This window comes from Grammomys surdaster, unplaced genomic scaffold (genome assembly GCF_004785775.1).
Source record: "Grammomys surdaster isolate TR1022 unplaced genomic scaffold, NIH_TR_1.0 126189, whole genome shotgun sequence".
In the NCBI taxonomy this organism is placed as follows: Eukaryota; Metazoa; Chordata; class Mammalia; order Rodentia; family Muridae; genus Grammomys; species Grammomys surdaster.
Window position 1 is genome coordinate 4,092,749 of NW_021620995.1, and position 26,788 is coordinate 4,119,536.

The following is a 26,788-nucleotide window of genomic DNA, read 5'->3' on the forward strand; positions in this document are numbered from 1 at the left end:
TCTCTCTCTCTCTCTCTCTCTCTCTCTCTCTCTCTCTCTCTCTCTCTGTCTCTGTCTCTCTGTTTCTCTGTCTCTCGCTCTCTCTCTCTCTCTCTCTCTCTCTCTCTCTCTCTGTGTGTGTGTGTGTGTGGTGTATAATGTATCTCTGCCTGTTATAGAATGTGATGCCTTTGCTGTGACATACACTTACACACTACTCAGTTAACTCCATCTTCTATAGTAAGGATCTTCAGTGCTTTGTGATTGCTTTGCAGAAACTGTTGAAGAGTTCCAGATATTCCACTCGGTTCAGCTATACCTTAGTAACCCGCTGAACTGGTGCTGTATTGTTAAGGATGTCACAACATATGTGGACATTCTTTTTGAATCTCAGTTTTTCAATCTACCTTGATGTTTTTTCCCCTAAGATAGCTTTGTATTTTATCAGCATGTTTTGGCTTTAAATTGCAAGAATTTGGTTTTATCTTGCTGTAATATAGTTTGGAGTTTTCAAGAATATGTATTTTAGGGAGAATATTGAATCTAAAATTATTGTGGTCTTGGCCCTGGAAAACAGTCAGTTCAGAAGAAAAGCTCATGTAATTTGTTTTAGAAAGTACTGGAGAGTGGTTTGCTTTATTCAGTCCACATATTAATTGTGGCTTACTATGTACTAGACCCTGTTGGAGGAGAAGGGTAGCAAACCAAAGAAAAGTCTGAGCTTTCCCAGCCTGCGAGGGCAGGGAGTGAGCAAAGCTGCTCTGCTCTATGGCTGCTGCTGTGTACATGTGGAGGAGTCTGTCCTAATCCCAAGGGCTGCTGAGCTGACTCTTTCAGATTGTATTCTGAGCCGAGACTTTAGGAGATGCCAGAGGGAAGAGGCCTAGAAGGTGTGCAGACGACACTGCAGGGGTGAGGGTGAACCTCCAGAGCTGAAGCTGCTTGGAACAAGGCCCCTTCCTCACTTCCCAAGAACATACAGAGTTCTGTGTTAGTCCGGCTGCTGAGGATAGGTGGACAGGAGGCAGAGACAGCAATTATGTTCTCCTCATTGTTTCAGGATTTACTATGGAATCGTGATGTTTGGAGAGAAGGGAGAAGAGTCAACCAAAGTTTCCCAAAAGATGTGTTCTCATTTTACACAGATTTGTTCACACAGTAATTTTTAAAAAAGTATCTCTGGCAAAAATACTACCATGATAATTCATAATTTTATGAGAAACTTGTAAACATAACTCATGTTTGTTTGTTTCATTTGTTTGTTTGTTTGTTTGTTTATTTATCTTAAACTCCAAATTTTATTCCCCTCCTGGTCTACCCTCTAACACATCCCATGCCTCGTCCCCGACACCCTGTCTCTACAAGGTTGCCCCCCATCCACACCAGACCTCTAAACTCTGTGGCCCCTTCAGTCTCTTGAGGGTTATCTCCGCTGACTATACTCAGACCTGGCAGTCCTCTGCTGTATATGTGCTGGGGGCCTCATATCAGCTGATGTATGCTGTCTGGTTGGTGGTCCAGTGTTTGAGAGATCTCAGTGGGGTCAGGTTAATGGAGACTGCTGGTCCTCCTACAGGGTCGCCTTCCTCCTCAGCTCCTTCTAGCTTTTCCCTAATTAACCACAGGGGTCAGCAGCTTGTGACCATTGGTTAGGTACAAATATGCGCATCTGACTCTTTCAGCTGCTTGTTGGGTCTTTCAGAGGACAGTCATGATAGGTCCCTTTTTGTAAGAGTGCCATAGTCTCAGTAATAGTGTCAGGCCTTGCCACCTCCCCTTGAGCTGCATCCCACTTTTGGACTGTTGCTGGACCTTCTTTTCCTCAGGCTCCTTTCTATTTCCATCCCTGTAGTTCTTTCAGACAGGAACAATTATGAGTCAGAGTTTTGACTGTGGGATGGCAACCCCATCCCTCACTTCCCTGACTTTCTGCTGGAGGTGGGCTCTACAGTTCCCTCTCCCTGTAGGGCATTTAATCTAAGGTCCCTCCCTTCGAGTCCAGACAGTCTCTCACCTCCCAGGTCTCTGGTACATTCTAGAGGGTCCCTCCCAACCTCCTACCTCCTGAGGTTGCCTGTTTCCATTTTTTCTGCTGCCTTCAGGGCTTCAGTCCTTTTTCCACACCCAATATCAGATCATGTTCCCCACTCCTCCCTCTTCCGGCCCTGTCCCCCTTTCCTCCCAGTGCCTTGCTCCTTTCCCCTTGTGGTTGCTTTCTTCTCCCTCCCAAGTGAGACTGAGGTATCCTTACTTGGGCCCTTCAGCTTGTTGACCTTTTTTAGTTCTGTGGACTACATCTTGGGTATTCTGTACTTTACTTTTTTTTTTCTTTTCCTTTCTTTTCTTTCTCCCTCTCTTCTTCCCTCCCTCCCTTCCTTCCTTCATTTCTTTCTTGGCTAATATCCACCTATTAGTGAGTACACACCATGCATGTCTTTTTGGGTCTGAGTTACCTCATTCTGGATGATCTTTTCTAGTTTCATCCAGTTAGAGCTAGTAGCTTGACTGTTAGGGTAGGAGCCTGATGGACTAGTTCCATCCAGCTGTATACTGATACTTACTTGACCTTATTCAGCTTCAACTTCTTAATCTGTAATATGGACTGTTGTTATAACTATAGCCTAAAGTACATTTACTTGTATTTTAAGTATAAAGGGACATTCTCTAGATTGAACTATTTATTTATGTACATCTGAAACCAGCACCAGCGTGGTGTGCATTTTAAGCCTGGCCCTGGCTGGATAGGAGTCTGACTGTGGATGGGATTGCAGTTACAGTGTTTCTCAGAATTTTCAAGATTTATTAATTCATAGGAACAGTGATATGCTTTATAACTTCCTAGTAATGGAGTTTTACTTCTTAAGTGTTGCGTCCACCCTCGACCAGCAAGGAAGACGCAACGCGAGAGCTCTTCTCCAAGCAGCTTATTCAGTACCCTTGAACAATCTTCTGACCCCGTGTTTACTCCTAAGAGCACTCGCCAACAGGTGGCGGAAGGCGGAGACCGGCGCCATCTTAAGGGCGCAGCACTATGTGGCTCTCCACACTTAAGGGACTTTTGGACTTTAAAATTTTAATAAATATGTTCATCTTAAGCTTGGTGTTTCGTTTAGTATGGATCATACCTTTGATAGAATTTAATGAGCCTAGGAAAGCAATGTATATTTTTGAATAATTAATGAAGGCCTGATCAGATTAAAAGAAATGCTAATTTATGTGTAATCACTTTTCTGGATTTGTTGTCTTTATTTAACATAAATGGTATCAGTTTAGAGATTTTGGAACTCACAGTACTTGTCCCTTTGAAAGCAGTAAAGGTGATGTTTTTAGTTAGACATGAGGTAGCTGTGTTTTTCCTCTCCTTGGAGCACTCTCCCATTTCTTATTCTTTTGGGCTCAATTAAAATACAAAGCAGAAGTCCTACTAATCTTACCACAATAATCTATTTCCTTTGAGACTTTGGTTAAATTAGGTAACATTATTTTCAACTTGAGTGTATTGTTGTCCACCTCTCCCCATTATAAATGGCCACCACAGGATAGACGGTTGTGGTTCTGTCCTGTACCTTGTATAAGGACAGGGACAGTGCTGACCCCGTCTGCTTCAGTGTTCATTATACACTGCGATGTACAGAACTAAGCATCAGAACTCTGCTCAGGGATAGGACGGGGATTATTCTCAGTGGTAGTTATAATTCCATATGCCCTTAGGCATTTCAAGTTACATTTTCCTAATTCTGTGGTAAGGTTACTTCTTAGATGAAGACACTGAGGTGCTTGTGAGTTTGTCAGAGACAAGACTAGGAAGCAGGAGAAGGTCTTTCCTTGGGTTGCAGCTCAGCCTTTTCTATGCACAGGAGAGAGCTGCTTTAAACAGTTACTTTGTTTATACTGTACTTTGTGTGCTTTGTTGTACTGTATCAGTCTTTCCCATAATCATCTGTGCACAGTCTGAATTTGCCCAGTGTGCTTTAATGGACTCCTCATCTTCAGAAGGCAGAGCACAAGGTGGCACCTGCTATTTTACCCTTAGCTTAGCAGAGGTGAAAGCATTAAACAAGTAATTTAAACTTGGGGGTTTGTCTCATTTCTCATGTTTTCAGTAATTCTTTGAGCAAATATTTTCTGAATGTCTCCAGTTTGCTTGAATCTATGGTTGTAAAACACATACACACACACACACACACACACACACATGCATTTTTATATACACACGAGAGTATATAATGTGTGTTCCAATATCCTCGAATTGATAGTCATTTACATTAAATAAAACCACCAAATATATATTCCTAAATGTAAAATCAATCTGCTTAATCCATGTATGTGAATCCATGTATATGTGTATGTATATATGTATGTATGTATGTATGTGTATATGTATGTATGTTATAACAATTTAAGAGGCCATGCATTTGAGATTGGGGTGAGGGTACATGAGTGTGTTGGAGGAGGAAAGAGGAAAGGGAACATTATGTAATTATATTTTAATTTTGAAAAATAAAAAGTAAGTTATAGTCCAAAATTTGAGGGCTATTAAAAGCTTTTAAATAAAATACACATCAGAATAAAGGAATAAAAAGTTTGTAGCACTGAACTGAATGTGCTAGCTGTGTTAACTGACTTGACAGATGTTGTAAAATACTGCTAATCTCAAAGTCGGCTACACAGCTCCTGAGGGTGGAGAATGTGTTTGTACATGGAAGTGTTCAGTTCCTGTGCGTTATATTGAAAAGTAGCCTCTGAGACTTCCGCAGTTGCTGTGTGTGCAGGTACCGTTACACTTTTTTCATGTCTCTGGTGATAGGGTAGTGAGGGTTTTCAGTCTCTAAAAATGTAAGGGTATATGGATTTTTATATAAAGACTTTATATTTTAAGTGAAAAACAGTGTGAGAGTATGACTTTTATTTTCTAATGTATCTGAATATTCTCTTTTATAACACTGCAATATTTTTAATAAAGCACTCTTTCTACCCTACTTAGAAGAACAGAAAAAGCAGAAAACTATAGTTAATATTCTAAGTAATGGCGGGCATTTGTGGCAATGAGAATATATCAGCAGTTCTCAACCTGTGGGTCATGACCCCTGAAAGACTATGGTAAAACATAGGTGTTTACACTATGATTCATAACAGAAGCAAAATTACGTTTATGAACTAGCAATGAAAATAATTTTATGGTTGGGGTTCACCACAACATGAGGAACATTAGGAAGGTTGAGACCACTAGTGTAAATAGACACAAGCTTCTCATTGAAGTATAAGACTTTCATGGATATTGATGTATAAGCTTATTTATATAATTATAGATAATGATTGTTAATAATATTTACTGTGAGTTTATTAAAGAATACTATTCTAAATATTTTACAGGTATTTGAAATACATATTTGTTTATTTGTGTATTTATTGATTTTAAGATATGACTAAAAAATGTTAAATATCTTGCCTAATGTTACAGACCTAGTGGATGGCTGACCTCTGATATAAACTTTCATACTATGCTCTATGTGCTGATTTTTTAAAAGCTTTTAAATGTTAGCCCAGTTCTTTCCAGTGGCTTCAGTTTTTCTGCTTGAATGTAAAATACTGATGATTTTAGGGCAGCGTTTAGCATTCCTGACATCAAATGTGTTTTTCAGCCGTTCAAGGATTACTAGGGGCCTTTGCACTTTCTGCACCTTACCAGTGAGCAATAACTATCTCATTGGCTGCTTTAGTGTTTCTGGGCATGCAGACTGGCATACTGAGGTGAGAAGCCTTTAGATTCAGTAGGGTTTTAGTGTCGCTCTAGATTGCACACTCTCTAGGTGGGATTTTAGTTGAGGTGCGTTGCTTTGAATCTCCACTTGTCAAATAAGGATAATAATATTGTGCTTTCAGGATACAGGTGGAAGTAGTTGGTGCACAGATTAAGGTTTTAAAAAAAATTTCCTTTTATTACAAATAGTTCTATTTCTCACATAATGTATCACGATTATGCTTTTCACTCCTTCTGCTCCTCCCTTATATATAAGATAAGATTAAGCAAAGGTAATAACACATCAGAATTGGACAAACAATCAGAAAAACAAAGAGCACAGGAAAGTGACCTACTCCATCGCACACACAGGAATCCCATCAGAACACTGACCTGAAAGCCATAGTATGTATGCAAAGGACCTGAAGAGCTAAAAGAACAACTAAAAAAATAAATAAAAAATAAAATAAGATGAAAAGTAAAAGATATATATATATATATATATATTTTTTTTTTTTTTTGATAGTGGAGATACCTCCCATGTTACCATGAGACAAGGAGCCTCCAAAGATGCTACTGAGCTTTTTTTCTGTTGCCATCAGTGCTGGGCACAAGGAGCCTACTCTTGAGAATGAGACTCTCTGGGAGGAAACTAAATTTTCATTTGCAATTGGTTGTCAGTTGGAGTTTTCTTCAGAATTAGGAATGGGTCCATGTGTCTACTTCTTACACTATAGGACCCAAACTGGTGAAGAGCTACAGTTAGTCTATCTGCTTAACTGGCTGTAGATCAGAGTCAGATGCTAATGGATATTCAAACACTACCTTAAAATGAAGGAGTAGATGCCACTGGAGATAGAGTATTTTGCAAAGGAAGTATTCATACTATAAGATGGCTGTTTAATTCAGCATCCTTAATACTGATAGAAGTAGTTGGTTTTTGACAATAGTTTCTTTCTGGATGATTCTCAAATTTAATATAGTGCTGAAACTATTTTAGTTATTATAAACACAGTTTGAAATCAATGATCTGGTATAACAATATTTACTTCAGTTCACGCTAACTCACAGCAACACTTTGTGATGATGCCTTTTCTTTCTTTTTGAGCTGTTATTGTGTTCATGGTTTGTCTATTTTATAATACTGTTCATCATAGTCTGCTAATCTTTCCTGTATTCTGCTATGTAATCTTCAGTGTTCCATCTATTTCCAGGATGATTTCATTTTGAATCAGAAGCATTATGATTAAAAGAAAATCCTCACCTGCTTCTGCTACTCTTTGGTATTATTTTCTTTTGGCTAAGGTTTAAAAGCTCATGAATTTATTCTTTCTTATACATTTGTATTACTGTAGCGGTTATAGATTTAGCGTCTGGTGCTGTTTGGAGTGTTACAGTTTGGATTCCTGATTCTCTGTAAGAGTGGCAGAAGGTACCTGGATTCTGACTATAAAACTGAAGCCATATAAGGGTGAATGACATGGTACTTTCCGGGAACAAGGCAGGGCCTCCGAGACTGTTGATGTTTGCTGTAGGTGTGAGGGTTTTTTGTGTAATAATGTAAATATTTTCGAGGAATGTCATCTCTGCCTAGGTTAATGCTCCATGATAATCAGAGACAGCTTTAGTCTGGAAGGTGAGGGTGTGTCTAATGTCTCAGCAAAAGGGTAGAATGCTGTGACCTTCAGGACAGCCCTTAAGGCTGGGGAATCCTGAAAACATGAGTTTAAAAATATATAATTTCTCAACTATGCAAAATATAAGGATGCACTATGAATTGTGTAAGAAGCTTCACAGATCTAAAGGAACAGAGGGAGCTGCACTGTGAGCCAGCTTGTCAGAGAGATGCTAAGGAAGGACTTAAAGAGATCTAGGGAGTGGTGGTCCAAAGGCAAGAATCCCACCCAGCTAAGGTAATTTCAGGACGGTGTTGGGAGGGGAGAGATCCAACTCTGCCAAGTTAACAAAGGCAGGCAGATCTCCGAATTCTTTTGCAATGTTAAAAGAAAATGGACTTTGGTGTTTTCCTAAGAGTCAGTGGGCTAAGGTCATGAAATGATGATTTATGGAATGATCCAGAGGGAACCTGGAATGAATGACTGAATTGATACATAAATTAAAAACTGGGCTTTTGGTCTGCAGGAGATAAGCTAGCAGAGAGTGATAGCAATTGTTTTTAGAACTTTTCTAGCAAGAGCTGAGCTGCCTGGAGATCTCTGGAGAGCAAAGACAGCTTTTCAAGAATTTTTTTCTAAAAGGACTTCTGATTTGGGTCAGAAAATCCATGGAAAACAAACATAGTCTTGATTTTTAGAATTTTTCATTGCTCTTTTAGAATTTTTTTCTAAATTTTTGGTTAGAAATCTCAAGAATTAGAGAGCTAACACAACTTAGCAGCTTTAAAGAAAGAACTGCTTAGAGAGTGAACACAGGTCTTTTAAAATGTTTTCAGGCTTTCTGATTTTGATCAGAAAAACCCAAGAATTACTTTTAGAATTAAATAGGATTTCTGACTTGCTCAAAGAATCCAAGAGTTTTTTATAGCAGCTTTTCTGACTCTGGTCAGAAAACCCATGACCTATCCAGAGAGCTTTTATTTAGAATTTTCCCGAACATGAGAGAGCTATTTCAAGCATGAGCAGACTCCAGAGCCAAGAGCTATCTACAGAGAGCTGTCTAGAGAGCCATCTTGAGCAGAACACAGGCTTCAGCTTGGACCCACAATTTGACTTTGAGTCTTTTGTTTCGAAGCTCCCAGATATCCACTTCTCTCAGGAACACCTCTCCAAGTTGAGGCTAGACCTTGGCATATCTCAGCATAATAATGAAAATGAAGTATATGTTCTTTATTAGTAAAATTACTTGTTTTATGTTACCATTTATAGCCAATACTTAGAGATAATATTTTGACAGTTAAAAGGAATGACATTTCCTCTTTACCCTTGTGCAGTTTTCTAAGCTTGGTTATTTGTTTGGAAAAAAAAAAGATAAACTACCTCGGAATTTCTTGGGATATTTGTTCTGGAGTAAACATATTAAATTGTTAACATAAGAGTCTTAACCCCAATTGTAGACTAGAAAATTTTGCTTTCCTTGTTTTTTCTTTCAAAACTGAGATCAACTAATCTCACAGCTATCAAGTCTAGTTGGACCTTCTTTCTATGTATTTTTAGCAGTTATTCTCAAGGTTACCTGCTTCCTTTCTAATGTCTTTTGACTATCATGGGTATTAGTGACCCTGAGTAAAATAGTTTAAGGGAAAAACAAATCCTTACCATAGCAAGCCCAAAAGCTTATTCTCCAAATATATTTCCATATCTAGCTAGTGACAAGTCAAATATCTTTATATTTGATTTATTTTGGCAACAAAATTTTCCTGAGTATACTCTATAAGGAACCTTACCCTGTTTTGTTAATTAAGCCTCAGTGTTTCTGTATCATGATACTATGTGAAGGGTGCCTATGTGGCCATCAGAGAGCACTGCTGCTTTGGTCTCTGACATGCCTTTCTGTTGAGCATACTCATCTTATGTGTCACCAGTCTTCTCTCTTCCCTAAGTCTTTTTTCCAAGACAAATCCTAATGTTGGCAAGAGTCTCCAAAGCAGACTGAGGGCTCGAGAGATGGCTCAGCAGTTGAGTGATTGCTGGTTTTCCAGAGGACCAGGGTTCAGATCCTGGCACTCAGGTGGATTACCATCTGGTGTAATTTCAGCTCTAGGGGATCTGGCCTGTGCACACACTTATGCCATACACAATATATATACAACCTCCTCCATAAACATAAATTAAAAAATAAGAAGAAAAATTTCTATATTGAATATGATTGTTAAAAGTAAAACATCTGAGTATGTTTATAAAATAGATACTCTTAGGGTAAGTTTCTCATAAATCTAATTGGCAGGCATTTGAAGCCTTGGGTATTTCTTTTTGTCATAATTAATAGATGGTTAGCCTGCATGGAGAAACTTACCTAGAAAATAATTCATTTTACTTTAAATGTCAACTACAGTACATCTGCTATGATGTTTTCTTTTATTTGCTTGCTCATCTTGCCATTTTGAATTTTGGTTTATAATCTGTGACTTAGAATAAAACATCTTTTTAATTTTTGTTGACCTGAGCAATTTACTTGACAATTATTTTGCTTCTAGTGAGTGTTGGAAACATGTAGCTACATAATAAATTTGCATTTAATATCTGGAGAACAAAGAGGGTAGTTTTCTTATAATTCAGGAAATAGGTCAACAGAGTGTCATTAGTGCCCATCTTTGGAAATCTGGTGATCCCAGGCAATGTACAAGGAGCTGTGTCTTGACACTGATTTATGTCAAAACAACCAACCAACTGAAAGAAAAAACCAAACTTGTTCATCAAAGATAAATCATGTATTTGATACTGTAAGGCATTTTTTTTGTGAAACAGTAGAAGAAAGTATATATATACATACATATATATACATACACACACACACACACACACATATATATATATATATATATTTACGTGTGTATGTGTAATCTCCTCACTTGACATAGAATAAATTTGCAGCTGCTAAACTACTTTTATATTGATTCCATCATTGCTTAACTTTTTAATGTGCTGATGAGGAAGACTTCATGATAGATAACTAGAACTTAGAAGATACTGAGAGGTAAGGTAACAAGGTATGAAGATAGGGGATGTTAGCATAGTAACTTTCTATCAGTGTAAGTTTAGGCATTTAAAAAATAAGTAACTACCAATGCTGTCTTAATTCTAATATGCATGTACTTCTGCCTTTTAGAACCTAAGTCACAGCCACAGCACCTTCATCAAGGACAGCACAGAGTATTGAATACTGAGCAAAATGGGATAAAGGATGGCAATCAATCAAGACATCTTCCTCGAAATGATACCAGGCAGCCGAGAAATGAGAAACCTCCTCGCTTTCAAAGAGATACCCCCAATTCAAAGTCAGCCTTAGAAAACAGCGTATTATCTAGAAATAGAGGCTCCGAAAGACCAAGTAGTTCTTCGGGTTCTGATATGTGGGCAGAAGAGAGAATCAAGTGTGATAGGCCATATTCTAGATATGACAGAACTAAAGACGCTTCATATCCTTTAGGTTTTCAGCATAACGATGGCGCTTTTAAAAAGAGAGATAACTCTATGCAAAACAGATCAGGAAGAGGCCCTTTGTATGCAGAGGCAAAAGAAAACCCACTTCCTCCAGAATTGGCAGATTATAATAACCAAAAACGTGGGAAAAGAGAAAACCAAACAGGTAATCCTGATCATTTTTATGACAGGAAATCACGGACAATGAATAGTGAAGCTTTTAGTGGTCTAAAAATTGAAAAACATTTTAGTGTAAATACTGATTACCAGAATCCTGTCCAAAGTAATAGTTTTGTTGGTGTTCCAAATGGAGAAACAGATATGCCTCTGAAAGGAAGACGAGTAGGACCAATTAAGCCAGCAGGACCTGTCACAGCTGTGCCCTATGATGATAAAATATTTTATAATAGTGGGCCCAAAAGAAGATCTGGGCCAATTAAGCCTGAAAAGGTGATAGAATCATCCATTCCTGTGGAGTATGCAAAAATGTGGAAACCTGGAGATGAATGTTTTGCACTTTATTGGGAAGACAACAAGGTATGAATGTTGGAAACATGCTGCTACATGTTATATAATAGTCTTATGGGATTCTGTAGAAAGTATTTGTATGCATTATTCTGTAAACATACCTGTTTTGAGCCTTTAAGGAGGTTTATAGGTATGTAATTAATAAAATATTTAACATTTTTTTGTGGATGCTTAGGCAGAATTTGTTTTAGCTTACATATGTGAACCATATAAAAAGTGGTTAAACTTAGTTCAGCCATAGTTCTCATACTATTTGCTAAATTAGAGGCACTTACTTTCTTTCAAATTTTACTCATTTCCAAGGGGGAAAATAATTTCAGTGGTACAAAATTATGTACGTTTTCATTTAGAGAGAATATTATATATTCAGCCTGTAAAAAAGAAAAATGAATATAAGCTAGTTTAAACCTTGTAATAAATAAATTAATACTTACTTGTTGGCTAGAAGGGACTGAAAGAAGCCATGGTGGGAAAGGAGAAGATGGGGAAAAAGCAAAAGAATAGAGTGATAAGAATCTTTTGAGAGCTGGGAGACTTGAGTTGGCACAGAAAGGGAAGAGAACCCAGAACGTTGATTTTAATTTTGTGAGTTCAATGAGAATTTTTTGCAATGTATTTTAATTGCATTTATCACCTTTCCTAACTCCACTCAGATCCACTCCTTGTTCCCTACCCACTCAAATTTGTGTCCTGTTTTTAAATTTTTTATACACGGGGGCTGAAGAGATTTCTCAGCAGATAAGAGCCCTGGCTGCTGTTCTAGAGGACCAGGTTTCAATTCCCAGCACATGCATGGCACCAGTGGAATCTCATGTTCTCATCCAGATGTAGACACACAGGCAGGACACCGATGCAATCAATCAATCAATGATAAATAAATAAACAAAGTCTTTAAAAACATATTATACCCATCAATTCCAATTTGTGCTGCCCACATAGTGTTAGATGTGGAGTCTTTGACTGTAGCATAGTCAACTTACCAGGATACATTCTTAAAGAAAACTGACTCTCCCTCTTGCAGCAACTATCAGTGGCCAGTAGTTCCTCAGCTAGAGGCTAGTCTAGCTAGAGGCTACACTCCTATCCTCTTCACTCTGTGATTTAGTCTGACTTCAGCTCGTACAGGTCTTATGCACGCTCTCACAACCTCTCTGAGTTCATATGTGGAGTTTCCTGCTATGTCCAGACAGCATTGTTTTCTTAGTCATCCACTGCCTCTGCCTCTTTTCTGGCCCATCCCCTTCTATGGTACTTGAGCCATGGGGCTAGGGGTATGACTTACTATGTTGCACTTAGGACTGAACATTCTGGTGTTCTGTTCTCTGCACCTTGACCAGTTGTGGGTCTCTTTGTTAATCACCGTCTACTGTAAATAGAAGCTCTTCTCATACAAGTTGATAGGTGTGTTAATCTATAACAGTCTAATACTATTAATACAGTCTAATAATAGTAGTAGGTTCTCCCATTGGGACTAGGACTTCTCCACCCATAGATTCTCAGCCCTGATAGTGCCAGGTATGGGTTTCAACTTGTGAAGTGGACCTTAGATCCAACTAAACAGTGATTGGTTATGCTCATTCTCTTCAAGCCTCTGTTTTACTATTGGACATATCTTGCTGCAGTAGTCATTGTTGTTTGCAGGGTTGATAGCTGGATAAGATTGATGCTTACTTTTCTCGTATAGTAGTGTGCATAGCGCCTCTCAGAACTACGAACGCTCCGAGTGGAAATGGAGCTTCCAGGTTATTAACAGCTTGCTATCTCCATGTCCTATGACTTAAATATGTACTGTCTTCAGCAGTAGGGTCTTACCATCAAGTTCTGTCAGGTCACCAGTGCCATTGGCACTAACCTGGACTATTTGCAGTCTATGAGAACTCACTGGCCAACAATTCGAAAAGCCATAATCCATTCTTGGCATACGACTTTTGTTTGTTAGCTTGTGAGTGGCTTATAAAAGTATTGTCATCTTGTTATAGGGTAAGTTTATTCATTCTCTCTCTCTCTCTCTCTCTCTCTCTCTCTCTCTCTCTCTCTCTCTCTTTCTCTCTCTCTCTCTCTGTGCTCTGTGATGAAGCTTCTGAAGTATAGTAGCAGGTTTCCATATGATTTTTTTCTGAAGGCCTTTATTGTCATTCCATTATTCTTATCTTTCCTTCCAGTTACTTCCCTTTCTACCTGTTGGCCCTTCCTAATTTCCAGATCTCTCTGGGTATTCCAAAGGAAGCATGCATACCTGATCACTGAAGCTAATATTCACAAATGAGAGAAAAACACAATGTTTGTCTTTATTAGTCTGGTTTACCTCCATTTACCTGTGAATTTCATAATTGTTTTCCTTAATAGCTGTATAATATTGAATAACAAATTTCCATTATCCATTCATAAGCTGATAGACATGTAGGCTGTTTCCTCTTCCTAGCTATTACAGTGAGGAGAGCGTTGGTGAACATGGTTGAGCAGGTATCTCTAGTAGGGCATAGAATCTCTCATTCATTACCCTTTCAGTCCGAAGTGATATGGCTGGATCCTGTGGAAGATCTGCTTTCACTGATCTCCACAGTGGCTGCGTCAGTTCGTCCTCTCCCACGCAGTAGTGACTGTTCGTCTTTCCCTCATGCATCCTGGCACTTAACTGTTATTTGTTTTTTGGACCCTAGCCATTCTGACTGGGATAAAATGAAAGTAGTTTTAATTTTCATATCCCTGGTGGTTAAGGATATTAAGCACTTTAAAAAATGTTTCTTGGTTGTTTTTCATCTTTTGAGAACTCTGTTTAGTTTCATGCCCCATTCTAAAATATAATTTCAAACTTTAAAGGCTGTGCCATTAGCTTCAAGGCTTGGAGTTGAAGTGGGACTGTGTGCCCAACTTATCTTTCCTTGCTGGGACTTGGTGTGGCCTTGGCTTGCACAAGGTTTGTACATGCTATCACAACTGCTGTGAGTTCATACACTGCCCTGCTGTGTCCAGAAGATAATTTTTTCTTGCAGTCGTCCACCACCTTCGGCTAATTCGCCTCCCTGGCTTGGGAGGCCAGTTGCAGTATTTGTGTTATGGTTAGAGATTAGCGTTCTGTGGTCTCTTACTCTCTGAAGTTTAACTAGTTGTACATAACTGTGTTAATCGACATCTACTAAAATAGCTTCTCAGATTGATCTATGAATTTAACAAATTAGAAGTTGGTTTAATATGGTGTTTATTCAGCATCGTAATATTACTTTTGGCAGAATAGTATTTTTACAGTCCCTCCCTCCCTCCCTCCCTCCCTCCCTCCCTCCTTCCCTCCCTCCCTTCCTTCCTATCGGCATTTTCACTGTGTAAGTCTTTTACATTGGTAGATTTACTGCAAGGTACTTTATTTGAAAAAAGTGTTAGTCATTTTATTTTATGTGTATGAGTGTTTTGCCTGCATGAATGTATGTATACCATATGTATGATTGGTGCCCACAGAGGTCAGGAGAGGGGGTCAGATTCTCTTGGGACTGAAGTTACATGCCTGTTGCCCATGGAAGTCACAAGAAAATGCTTGATTTGCATATTGAAAAAGTCTTTATATTTAGCTACTTCATCTTCATTCGGAGGCAAGGAAAAGGTTGTAAATGATTATAAAGCTTACATTGTAGACCTTAGAACAATGCTACCAGGTTAGACTTTTGTGTGAGAGATTAGGTATTGTTTTCTATACTGGATGATCTATGGTGTGATGGGTTGATCTGTACTAGAGCCAGAAAAAGGAGAGATTAGGATTGAAGTTTAACCATGTTGGAAAGACCTGGTAAATGAGGCAGTCTTTCGTCGACATCCTATAAGAATTATGCCTCTGTTAGTGACAGCAACCCTCCATTAGCCAACTGCTGGCAAGCCTAATACCACCGTCTTTGAAAAAGGGTATCTCCTTGGTATTCTTGTCTGCTGCCAAAAGAAAGAAAAGGTTTGGATATAAATGATCAACCCAGAGATAAATGGAGCAACAGAGAAGAACAGGTCTGTCTGTATTCCAATTGAAATTGGCAGACAAGTTCCTTCTGCAAAAATTGAGTGTTAAATAAACCATAACTCTGTAGTTGCTAAGCACTAGGTTGAGGATATGTAGGTTAGTTCTGACTGTGTGTATGCAAATGCCTATAGAACTTGACACACTTTTTAATAAAGCTTTAATCTTAATTATAATTGTCTAAAAATCAGTGTGTGTGTAGGATCAAAGGAAACATTTCTCTTCAATAAAACATTCTAGTTATTTATCATTATGGTAGCCTATACTTAATAGGTACTTTATCAAAATAAAGACTGATTAATAATTTAGGAAAGAAAACAATGTCCTGAATTCATTTGTTGCATGGGTTGAATAGGTTTATAATGAAAATCTAGACTATCTTGATATTCAAAACATTTTGAGCTATATAGTGTTCTTAGAACAACGAGAGGATCTTTTAATGTGATCACTTTCATTTACACTGACATGTATCTTTTCAGTTAGTTGTGTGTCTGTAGATTCTAGATTATACTCAAGTATTAAAAATTGAGGCTATTCATAGTTACCCCCAAAGCTACCCAGCTTAAGGGGCATATTTAAATGTTTTGTCAAGAAGAGACAACTTTCACATTCTTTTTCTGTTTAGATAAAAGTAAAGATAGAAATATAAGAAAAGATATGGGCTATAACTACCATTAGGAAGCCATAGCTTAATTTTTACTATGATTATGTTTTGGAAATGTTCAACAGGTATAGTCTAATGTTTGCATAATTCCTCACAATATTTGTTTTATTTCCATGGAACTGAGAATTTGAGGCAGTTTTCCGTCTCGCATTACACTATAAAATTAACTTAGTTAATTTCTCCCTCTGGAGTTGAATATTATAATGATAGCCTCCAAATTGTTTTCCTTGCCTGCAACCTTAGATCTGCATTTCATTGATACTGCATTACTATGATCCATTCCACTTAAAATCTTCTTACCTGTGCATGAAATACAAACTGTTAGTAGACCTTTCATTATATGACACTTACTACATACAAGTCCTAATTTGTTATTTGTTGAGCAGTCATGTCATATCATAATTACTTTAAAACTTTTATTAGTTCCCTGTGTGCATGTTTATGGCCCCATAACTTCCCCTGGAAATATTCGAGTTGGCTGAATACTCTTTGTCTTTAAATGTGTTCCATGGGTTGGAGAGATAGCTCAGCGGTTAAGAGCACTGACTGCTCTTCCAGAGGTTCTGAGTTCAATTCCCAGCAACCACATGGTGGCTCATAACCATCTGTAATGGGATCAGATGCCCTCTTCTGGTGTGTCTGAAGACAGCAGCAGTGTATTCTGATAAAATGAATAAATAAATCTTTAAAAACAAACAAACAAACAAACAAATAAATAAATAAATGTGTTCCATTGTCACAGGAAGCTCTTCCTGAGTTCTCAGCTTTTTAAATAGCAGACCATTACAACTGTATTGCACTAATTTCCACATTATAGAGAAGTTTTGTTGCTGTTATTGTTTTACCTGGATAGCCTTTATAAAACTATAGATACTTTTTGAAAAAAGAAATTAAATATATGGCTTTATTTAGTGCTAGGTTTCTTATACAGCTTTTAAAAACTCACCTCTGTGTCAGGGTTGTATTTTAGAGAGTTGAAGATAAAAACCAGACAAATTGAATCCTGCACTTTTTCAGTTACTCTATGGGATTACAGGAGCTAAAGATTAAACGGTTAAGTTGCTAAACAGGCATTTGTTTTCGTGGGGTACAGGATGACTGTTGAATTTATGTAAACTTAGGCAATTAGAAAAGTTTAAGATCGAAACATATAATGAAACAACTCACAACATAATAGTGAATCTAAAGTAGAGGAAGGGAGGGGGGAATGGATAACATGCCAACATGTTGCTCTAAAGTTATTAGCACCCAGACATGAGAAGGAAACATCAAGAACTGACTTAATAATTACTTGAAATGTACTAGTTACTACTATAATACAGCAAAAACCAACTCTTTCCTGGTACATAATTAGATAATCCATCTTTTAGAAGGATGTGGAGAACATGAACTTGTTACCTAGACACTGTCTTTGTAGGCAGCACTGATGTCTTGCTTCAACTTCTTTTGCACCTTCAGTTTTACCGAGCAGAAGTTGAAGCCCTGCATTCTTCGGGTATGACAGCGGTCGTTAGGTTCACGGACTACGGAAACTATGAAGAGGTGCTACTAAGCAATATCAAGCCTGTTCAGACAGAGGCATGGGTACGTGATCCAAATTCTCTACAAAGGCTACTTTGAAGAAAATAAATAGCTCTGAAAGATTAGACATAGTCATATAAAATTTGCAAGTGAAAAAGCTTGAGTTTGTTCAAAAATGGCTACTCCAACTAAAGATTGCAACTTTATTGGAACTTAAAACGAATGCATTCAATTACTTCCATGTATAATGTGTTGTTATATCATGCTTTGGAAACAGATACCCTTGCTTACATGTTTGACAAGTATTTGTATGTGTAAAATTGGGTTTTATGCATATTTTCTTTTTCAAATTGTTACTTTAAATTTGGCTAAATTATGCCCAAAAGTTGTCAAATTTCAATCTGTATAGGATACATGCTTTGTTTATTATTTTAGGTACCTATACAATTAAGAAAAACACTTTAATTTATATATGGCTTTGTACATTGTTTACCACATACATATCTTTACACATATGTATATTTACAGAGTAACTAAATATTTCAACATAGTTATTACTTGATTGATTTTATTACCAGTATGTCCAAGCTGTGTAGTAACTTTGATCATGTTAAGTTAGGCTTTTTCTGGCCTCATACAGCGAGTGTTTTAATAGGACACCCCTGACTCTGTACAGGGTTTACCATCCACATGTAAGTACAGATAGCCAGTAGATAAGTGGTGTCCTACAGTTTTTATTTTCATTAACTTCTCGCAATTTCCCTAAAATGTCAGGTACAACAGAATCATACCCCTCTGCCAGGAGCCCTCATCCCTCACTTTGGAGCCCTGCCATTGTTTTTTCATGAGCTGCTTTCAGATTTGGTGTTTTAAGATTTTATGAAATGTCTTTATTGGTGTCCTCATCATCCTCCAATATAAATAAAGCAAGAACACAAAACTCAATTGCAGCATTCAGATTCAGAGGCATGGATATTTGTTCCTTTTCTATTCAAGAAAAGCTGTCATTTTGTAAGGTAATTTATCATTGTACCTTATAGTGTGATATCACTGTTGGTTCCTTGGTTTAATTAAGAGGGCATCTCTTTCAGCTTCATTATTCTAAAGTTTCAAAGATTTTCTCTAAAAGACTGAGACACCACCATTATCTAAACTATAGTTTTCCTTTCTTGGGAAAACTTGATTTCACATGGCTTTACTCTTCTTGGTCTCATGTGACGGCCATTTTCATTCTCCCCATTTTCTGTTAATACTTTCTATCTCAATTTGAATGGTAAAGTTTATTATTTAGTCACTCTGTAATTCTAGATGTTGAATTACGGCTGGCTATTTTTACATGCTCCCAGTTGTTTTTAGTCATAGCATTCAGTGTCAAAGTGGAAGTCATATTTTTAGTATGTAAATTATACTTGCTTTATCTAGAGGCTTACCTGATACAAGGTGATCTCATAGAGCCCAGGCTGTACTCATCATGTAGCCAAGGATGACCTTCTGCCTCTACCTGTCACACCTGGGATTACAGGTGTGCATTCTCATGCCAGCTTCCAAGTAGAGGCTTTATGTAATTTAGTTTTTATGTTTTTAGAAATCTTAGTGAGAAATTGATTTTACTCTGTTCTCCTAAAGGAAGTATTTGGTTGTCTTCCTGTCTATTTGCTCTTTCAGGGCAGTCAGACCTGATGACGTTTGTTGTTCCACACCGACACCCCCTCATTTAGAGGGGTGTGGTCCTGAAATGCTGCAGTCAGTGCTGTCACTTTTCTGTCTTAACAGTTTTCACGGCACTTACCTTGATTTTTATTTGTGTAAACATAGCTGAATGATGGCTTTATCAGATGTCATAGCCAGTTTGCTGATTGTGTTTGGGGCCACAATAAACTCTGTTGAATACTCATTTATGATTTACTTTCACATATTTTTAAGCTGGAATGAGACACCTAAACTATCTTTCAGAAGCAGGATAAAATCACTACATCTTCTGAAGGCTTTGCCATTCTTTTCCTCCTGTGTGCAGACTTTGCATAAATTAATGTATATTGGTTTGTACAGTTTAGACTGTGGGCCTCATTGTTGACGAAAAGGTCAGCCATTCTTCTGTCTGCAAGAATAGTTACTTGAGAGAAACATCTCCTTGAAATATGGATGCCACCAGCTTAACATTTCTCTTCTGTCTCCATTTAAGCAATATCTATGTGTGCATAGGTACATACATAAGAATCCACTGCAGCAATACAATCTATGCAGATGTCAGTACATATGATGTAGAGTCATGGTAGAGTTCTCTTAGCTCTGAGAGTATTGGTGTTACAGTCTATGAGCAGATTTCTTTCTGTACCTTGGGACTATCTCAAGGTTAAGTTAATCAAAGTTCTACAAATTATAAGCAAAACATCCACTGTACCAATAGGAAGGCAGTCCTAGTTGACCGACTCACTGTACAGATTTAAAGGGCTACAGAGGTGCAGAGATCTGTAAGAGGCCTTAGCATAGTTGTTCCTTTACACTGTGGATTAGCGAATTTTGAGTTTTTTACCTTCTTGCACTACATATGTGTGTATTTTTATGTGAAATACTATGTTTATTTGATTAAGATTCATGCTTGTTATTGGCCCCAAGATGTTGGAAAATCACTTCTTAAGTTTTCCAAAAATACCAGTGATCATTTAGCAAAGGTATGTTTTTCTAGTAAAGTGCAGAACAATCAAAAACAGCTTACATATAAACCAAAAAAGCCTTTATAAAAACCAATTGCTTGTACTGTTGCTTAGCGATGTAAGGATAAATCAGCAAGTAAAAAGCATGAAATATTAAAAGACATAAAGAGTGAATTAATAGTTGGTTGTATAGAAAATTAAAATAAAAATTAATGCTTTAAACCTAAGTGTTAATGTCTTTCTCCTGAGGCTTAGGGGTTATTTATCTTACCTATGTTGGTGGCTAAATATTTATTTATCTCCCTTTCCAATCTGGATGTGCCCACCTTTTTATTTCTAGAACATGTTCAGGGATGATACTTTAGACACTCAAAATACGTGTTTTGATTTTGAATGGATACTTAATTTCTTTGAAAATGATTTATTAGACTGTGTTATTCTTGAACATTTGTTGTTACAACTAGATTTTATCTGGAGCTTTTTACTACTATAAGAAATTGTTGGTTTTTTTCCTTTTCTCTTCTCATTTTTTGTATTGGAAACAGATTTTTTTCATGCAGTCTCTTCTGATTGCAGTTTCCACTCCCCCAACTTTCGCATATCTTTCCCACTTCCTTTCCTACCCAAACCCATACCCTTTCTTTCTTTCTCTCATTAGAAAAACAGGCACCTAAAAATAATAAGATAAAATAAGTTTTATTTTAATCTCTATCTTGTAATGTACTTCCTATTTATTTCTTGTAATGTGCTGTTTACAGTTCATTTTTAACTATATAAATGCTCCAATTATTTTCCACCATTCTTCTTTCTTTCAGACTCTATAGTGTCCCCAAAACAAAACAGAAAACATTCTAAAATAAAATAAATAGAGAATAAGTTTCTTTTTATTTTGTGTTCGTATGTTGTTTGCCGATATGCACATGTGTGTGTGTTATTGAAACATTATAGAGCCATCCTTATTTTAGCAAGATAGTTGATGCATTGTGGAAATATACATGAATAAACCCATTATATTCATTATTCTCTCATATTCCTCTCTATTGTATGAGAAAACATTAGCAAGAAAATCTGCTAATGGTTCTCCCCGCAGGCCCCTTCCTTATTGGTTTCTTTGAACTCCAAAACTAATAAGAGGAAACCAGTGCGAAGATGCCACAGGCAGTTTGGAAAACCTGTGGGATAGTTGGCTGTCTTGCACAGATTCACCTTTCCTTTTCCTGAAGTTGTTTCTGAAGAGCTCCTTTATACTTGGGCACTGCTGTCTCCTGCATTTCCAAGTGCCTTCAAGACTTAGATCCTGTGCGACTGTTTTGTCCTAAGATATGTTTTGGCACATGCTAATATCCAAGATGTCTCTTAGAAGTGTTCATAACATGTACTTCTTCTGCCAGGAAGTAACTGCTGTTATTCCAACCAGACAATCAGCATTGTGGTGGTAATGGTTAATCCTTTGACCTTACCATGCACATGGTCTTGGGCAATAATTCTGGAAAGTGGCAGATGGATTGTAGGGAGTCATCCTATCCTGTGTTTTTCTGTGAGGTCATTTAATAACTCGGCAAATACTCCTTACAAACCTCCCAGGTTAAAGGCAGCATTTCTGTAATGAGTATATGTAAGCCCACAAGAATCTCCCCCCCCCCCCGTACATAAAAAGTTAGAAGTGTGTTTCCGATATATGAAGTTATCATCATTGTAAGTCTTTTCCTTAACTCTTGAATCTTAAAGCAAGATACCAGTAGATGATTCTTTATTCCACTTTAGTTTTAAGACAAAATTGTTGTTGAAGAAAATACAATAATGAACTTATGTATTAAATCCATTCTTTTCCAGCAACTGATGGGATGACTCAGTGGCTAGAATGTTGCTGTACAAACATGATCTGACATTTGCTCCTCAACCCATGTAAAAACTAGGCATAGAGTTTCACATCCTTAATCCAAAGACTGAGACTGGAAGGCAAGAGAATCCTGGGCTCACTGGATAGCCAATGAAGTTCAGCAAGAGCCCATCCCCAAACTCAAGCGGAAAGTAATAGAAGACTGTAGCATCTAACTTCAGGCTCCCTGTATATACACACAAGCATGTGCATATATACATGTGCTGATATGCAAGGAACACACACACACAAACACACAGGGATACAAAATCCTAATGGAAAATAAAAATACATTTTTCTATTTATTTCATTATTGCATCTATTGCCTTGCTTGATTTTGGATTTTTAATGCATAATGTTGTCATGCTGTCCAGGCTGGCCTTGAACTTTCCTGGGCTTAAACAATCTTGAATAGGAACAAATATAGGTATATTGTACTATGACTGGCCTTGCTTCCTATTTAAACAATAAAATTTAGCCTGGCTAAGTGTCATATGCTAGAAATCACAGCATTCAGGAGGCTGAGATAGGAAGTTCACAAATTCAAGATCACACTGGAGTACTTAAACTACACTACTGCCCTCAGTTACATAATTAGACTCTATCTGAAGTTATAGTTTAGAAATAACTTTGGGCAAGTTTTTTTTTTCTCCTTTCAAAACACATTTAAAAATTACTCTTTCAAATTCAAGTAACGTTCATAAAATGTCATAAATTATTCCACTAAAAATACTTTTCTAAAAAAGCATAGAGGAATAAGGAACTCCCCAGCTTAGGTACTGATCAGGGAGCTAAGGCCTTAGGACAGCCGGGACCGTGAGTTAGACAGCCTTGGATGTGGAAGGACAAGGCTTGTTAGTCGTTTAATTAGGCTGTGTACAACTTGTACAGGATGTCACAGTCATAGTAGACATTAAAACGAAGACAATTGTTATATAAATTATCAACTTCAAAAGGGATTAGAATTATGTAACAATGAGGCCTTGACAATTAGTATTTAGTCCAAATGCCTGTTTGATCATAGACTTGCCATTCTTGTTGATAAATTATTTGATAAGTCAGTGCCCATGTTAGTACTGAGAACAGAATTTGCTTTGGCCACTGAAGACATTAAAGCATGTTTTATTTTTATTTTTTTCACCATATTTTAGGAACCTTGCAGTTTGCCACACGGACAGTGTTCATTTTCTTTCATAGTATCAAGTCAAAAGCAAATTTGTATTTCTAGTTTAAATAAAAAAACATCCTTTTAAATTGTGGACCCAGAACTTCATGTGTATGTTTTTAACTGATTTTAATGATGCTGGTGATTGAGCCCTTAGCCATGCATGCTGTACGCATATTATTCCACAGATAAGCTACAAATGGTGTTTAAGTTTCTATTCAATACATTTATTACATTCGATGTGATTTATTTATTTCTTCTTTGTCTGTTACCCAGCATCCTATGATTCCTACCAGATGTTATGGACTATACTTGAGCCCTTTACTGGAGATAGGAGAGCTGCTAAAATGGGGGAGGGACCTCATTCACTCATAAGTATACTCTATACTCATAAATGCACTGTTACCCTTGAAACTCAGAATCAGCGGTAGCAGGTAAAGTAAATAGAGTATTATGTAAATCTTGAGATTTAGAATTGACCCACTTAGAGTGTACTACAGAGGTATCTTACAACATCATTGAATTGATCCAGTTTTCAGGATCTATGAAAAAGTTGTCAGCGTTTTGAGAAACTATGTTGTGATCTCTTCAAGCCATATTTAAAGACATTTCCAAACAGTTTGAGATTAGTTTGAGATGCCTTTTGTTGATCAGGAAGTAAACAGATTGTATTATTCTTTTGTTTTTTTTCTGAAGGTGAAAAAAAAAAGCAAAAGTAACATGGCAGGTACTAGCGATCCCATGATGCCTTTTTTTAAAAGTTATTTTAATGATACTCCTCAGGTTTGTTCCAAACTTTAATTAGAGTTTATAAAGTAATTTATGTCAGAAATTAAATATTAATATCACATATCAGGTTAGCATAAAATTGCCTTTTAGCATATTCAAATAATTCTAGGAGACATTACATTAATCTATTATCGCTTAAGTCTCTCCTTTACTGATGCCAACCTAAAGTATGGGCTTATGAATACATTATGCTGGTTAATTAAGGAATTAATTTATGACTATCGTTTACTGAATATAATTTTAACATTTTCCTTCAAAGCAGTTTTTATGGGTCTAGAGGATGAGGGCCACAGCTGAAGGGCCTGGAGTTGTCACATGCACTTTTTTTCCTTCTGATACCTGAGTCAACAAGTTGCTCTATATGTAAATACTGCCTTTCTGTTTGCCTTGAAGCCATGGTTTCACTGTTGGGAGTTCTACCATTCCTTTTCAAGTATGTGCAGAATCTTATTTGCTGATCTGCTTATTGCCTAGGAAATCAAGTAGCAAAATAAATAAAGATGAACAATATTTTTGTTAAGTTTCTGTGTTCCTGAAATTTCAGCCTTATGTTGGGAATGTACCCTCACAACATTAAATGATAGCTCATCTTAAAGATTCTGTTAGATTGCAAGATCTGATTTTCTTGAATTAAGTTTCTGGTGAATTTTCAGGCGACTTCACCGGCATCTGTAATGGCAGACAATATTGTCCCTCACTGTGAGCCATAGGCTCAAGTTTCTTTTCAGTGGAGTTCTGTCAGTGCCACTTTGGTCTGTCTTTACACAGTGATGTTGCTGAACCCTGATAATACTGAGCAGTGAATATACGGTACATATTTGATTTTATAGTAAAGTGTGTTATGAATAATCCATTTCTTTTAAATTCTTAGGTTATTTGTGTTTCCTTATTTAGTGTTATTTATATTTTCAGCAATCTTCATTTTCATTCTGTTTCCTAGAGATTCTTTCCTTGATTTTTGTCTTAATTTTTTTAATCATCTGGTAGGCTGATTCCTTTTGACTTAAGTCACAAGTATGGGTATACTTTACTGGACCAATGCTATCTATTATAGAATCATATACAGTAGGTTTTATCATCATATCTCTAGCGAAGAACAGACTTGTCCCATTTTCTTGTGAGAAACACTTTGGTGCTGCAGTTTCCACTGCTGTTAAACGTGGAAACCACTGGCAATTGTTTCCTTATACTCTGGCTTGGAATGACTTCCTCATGGCCTGTCATTGGCTTAGAGCTCCACTCAGAAGGGACAGGAGCTGCTGCAGCAGTGAGTGGCATTCAGTTGCCTTCACAGTGGAGGGAGAGGTTCTAGTCAAGCAGCTCAGAGCAGCAGCCTAAGAAAGCTAGTCATTGTGCTTGTGCTACCTCACGGCTGAAGAATCATTTTCTCAACTGTTTTCTGGGAACATAAGTACTTAAACAAATTCGGAAAATGTGAGATAAGTCTGTTTTATTACAGAGCTTCCTTGATTTGATATCAAATTAATAAGAGCTTTAGGTCTACCAAGAAACAGTTACTATACAGAGCTTCACAGACTCACTTACTCATGGGACTCTTTAGTTCCCCTTTCATGAGAACCTGTACAGCATAACTGTTCTCTCGCTTGCTTTTATATTTCCAGCTATATGGTGGCGCGTAAATAGATAAAACCAGTGTTCTCCAACATCCCAGGGTTCTTACCTTCTAGAAACAAAGGACACAGTCTATTGTCTAAAACTCTAAGACACTTTCTGTCCTTATGTTTTTAGTAATTGGATTTTATTGCATAAAGAGGATGATTTATTTTATTTTAATATTATCTAATTCTGCAAGTTTTCATATATTAATTTTAAGAAATTGTACCTTGGGAAGATTTCTGTTGTAATCTTTCTAATAAGGCTTTTTCTGAAAACTTGACCTAATAATCCACAATATTTATATATTCTTAAAGTGAAGTATTTTCATATTTGTTTTTCTCCAACAATCTAGCTACTATTATTTTGTTAAGCTACCATTGGTTACTAAATAAAAAAGTATCCGAATCAGTTAATTCAGCTGGGCATTTCTAAGTAGAGAGGCAGATAAGACGACAGAGCCTCTGCCATCAGCATTTCCATGGTGCCTTTATTAGTACCTTAGTGTATTCTCCCAGGTCTTTATACACTGTAATTTTGACTCATTAGAAGTTGTTACTTTAAGCCCCTTAGGAAAGAGACTCTTCTTGTCTTCTTTTCAGGGTCTCCTGTCCTTGTAATCCCAGCACCATTCCTAAGTCAGAAGAATGCACGATCCAGAGTTTAATTTCAGAGTTTATTTCTAAGGTCTGTTGGAGGTGGAAGGGTATTCTTACTTTTAAAAATACCATCTTTCCAGCTACTTAAAAAGGGAGTCAGAATTGACTGTTGGATGCAGCTGGTGATCAGTGATCCAATACTATAAGTGGTATCTCTCCGAAAGTTAACAGTATCAGAGTTTTAAGTTCATTAAAAACTGAGTTGCAACTCAACACAGTGATAGTAATTACTGAGTAATTAATAGAATTGCAGTATCAAAAACTCCTTCCTAGACACCAGACCTAAGCATCACAGCTCCATATGGTCCCAACGACTGTGTTATTTTTGTGTTAAAGAATGTAATTTTTTTTGAAAATAGGTTGCTTGTTTATGTGACGTGGGAGGTCTATCTCTGGTAGTTATGTGGTAAATACTGGTAAGATGACCATCAGACTGAAATGGCAGCCTGGTGACATGGCTAGCATGGCTCTGGGCTACAGCTGTTGAAGGACATGCCACA

General features: G+C 37.2%; 1 protein-coding gene across 4 annotated transcripts in view; it reads left to right on the forward strand.

Moving 5' to 3' along the window:
- Nucleotides 1–26,788, forward strand: part of Tdrd3 (tudor domain containing 3) — a 125,695-nt gene that overhangs the window by 75,264 nt on the left and 23,643 nt on the right. For 3 of the 4 annotated variants that reach the window (XM_028758327.1, XM_028758329.1, XM_028758330.1), the window contains 2 exons: nucleotides 10,505–11,355; nucleotides 17,466–17,591. In XM_028758327.1, coding sequence (XP_028614160.1) covers nucleotides 10,505–11,355; nucleotides 17,466–17,591 — 977 coding nt within the window. Of the gene's footprint in view, nucleotides 1–10,504; nucleotides 11,356–17,465; nucleotides 17,592–18,302; nucleotides 19,423–26,788 lie in introns of those variants that run through there. The other variant, XM_028758328.1, reaches the window with a different exon arrangement.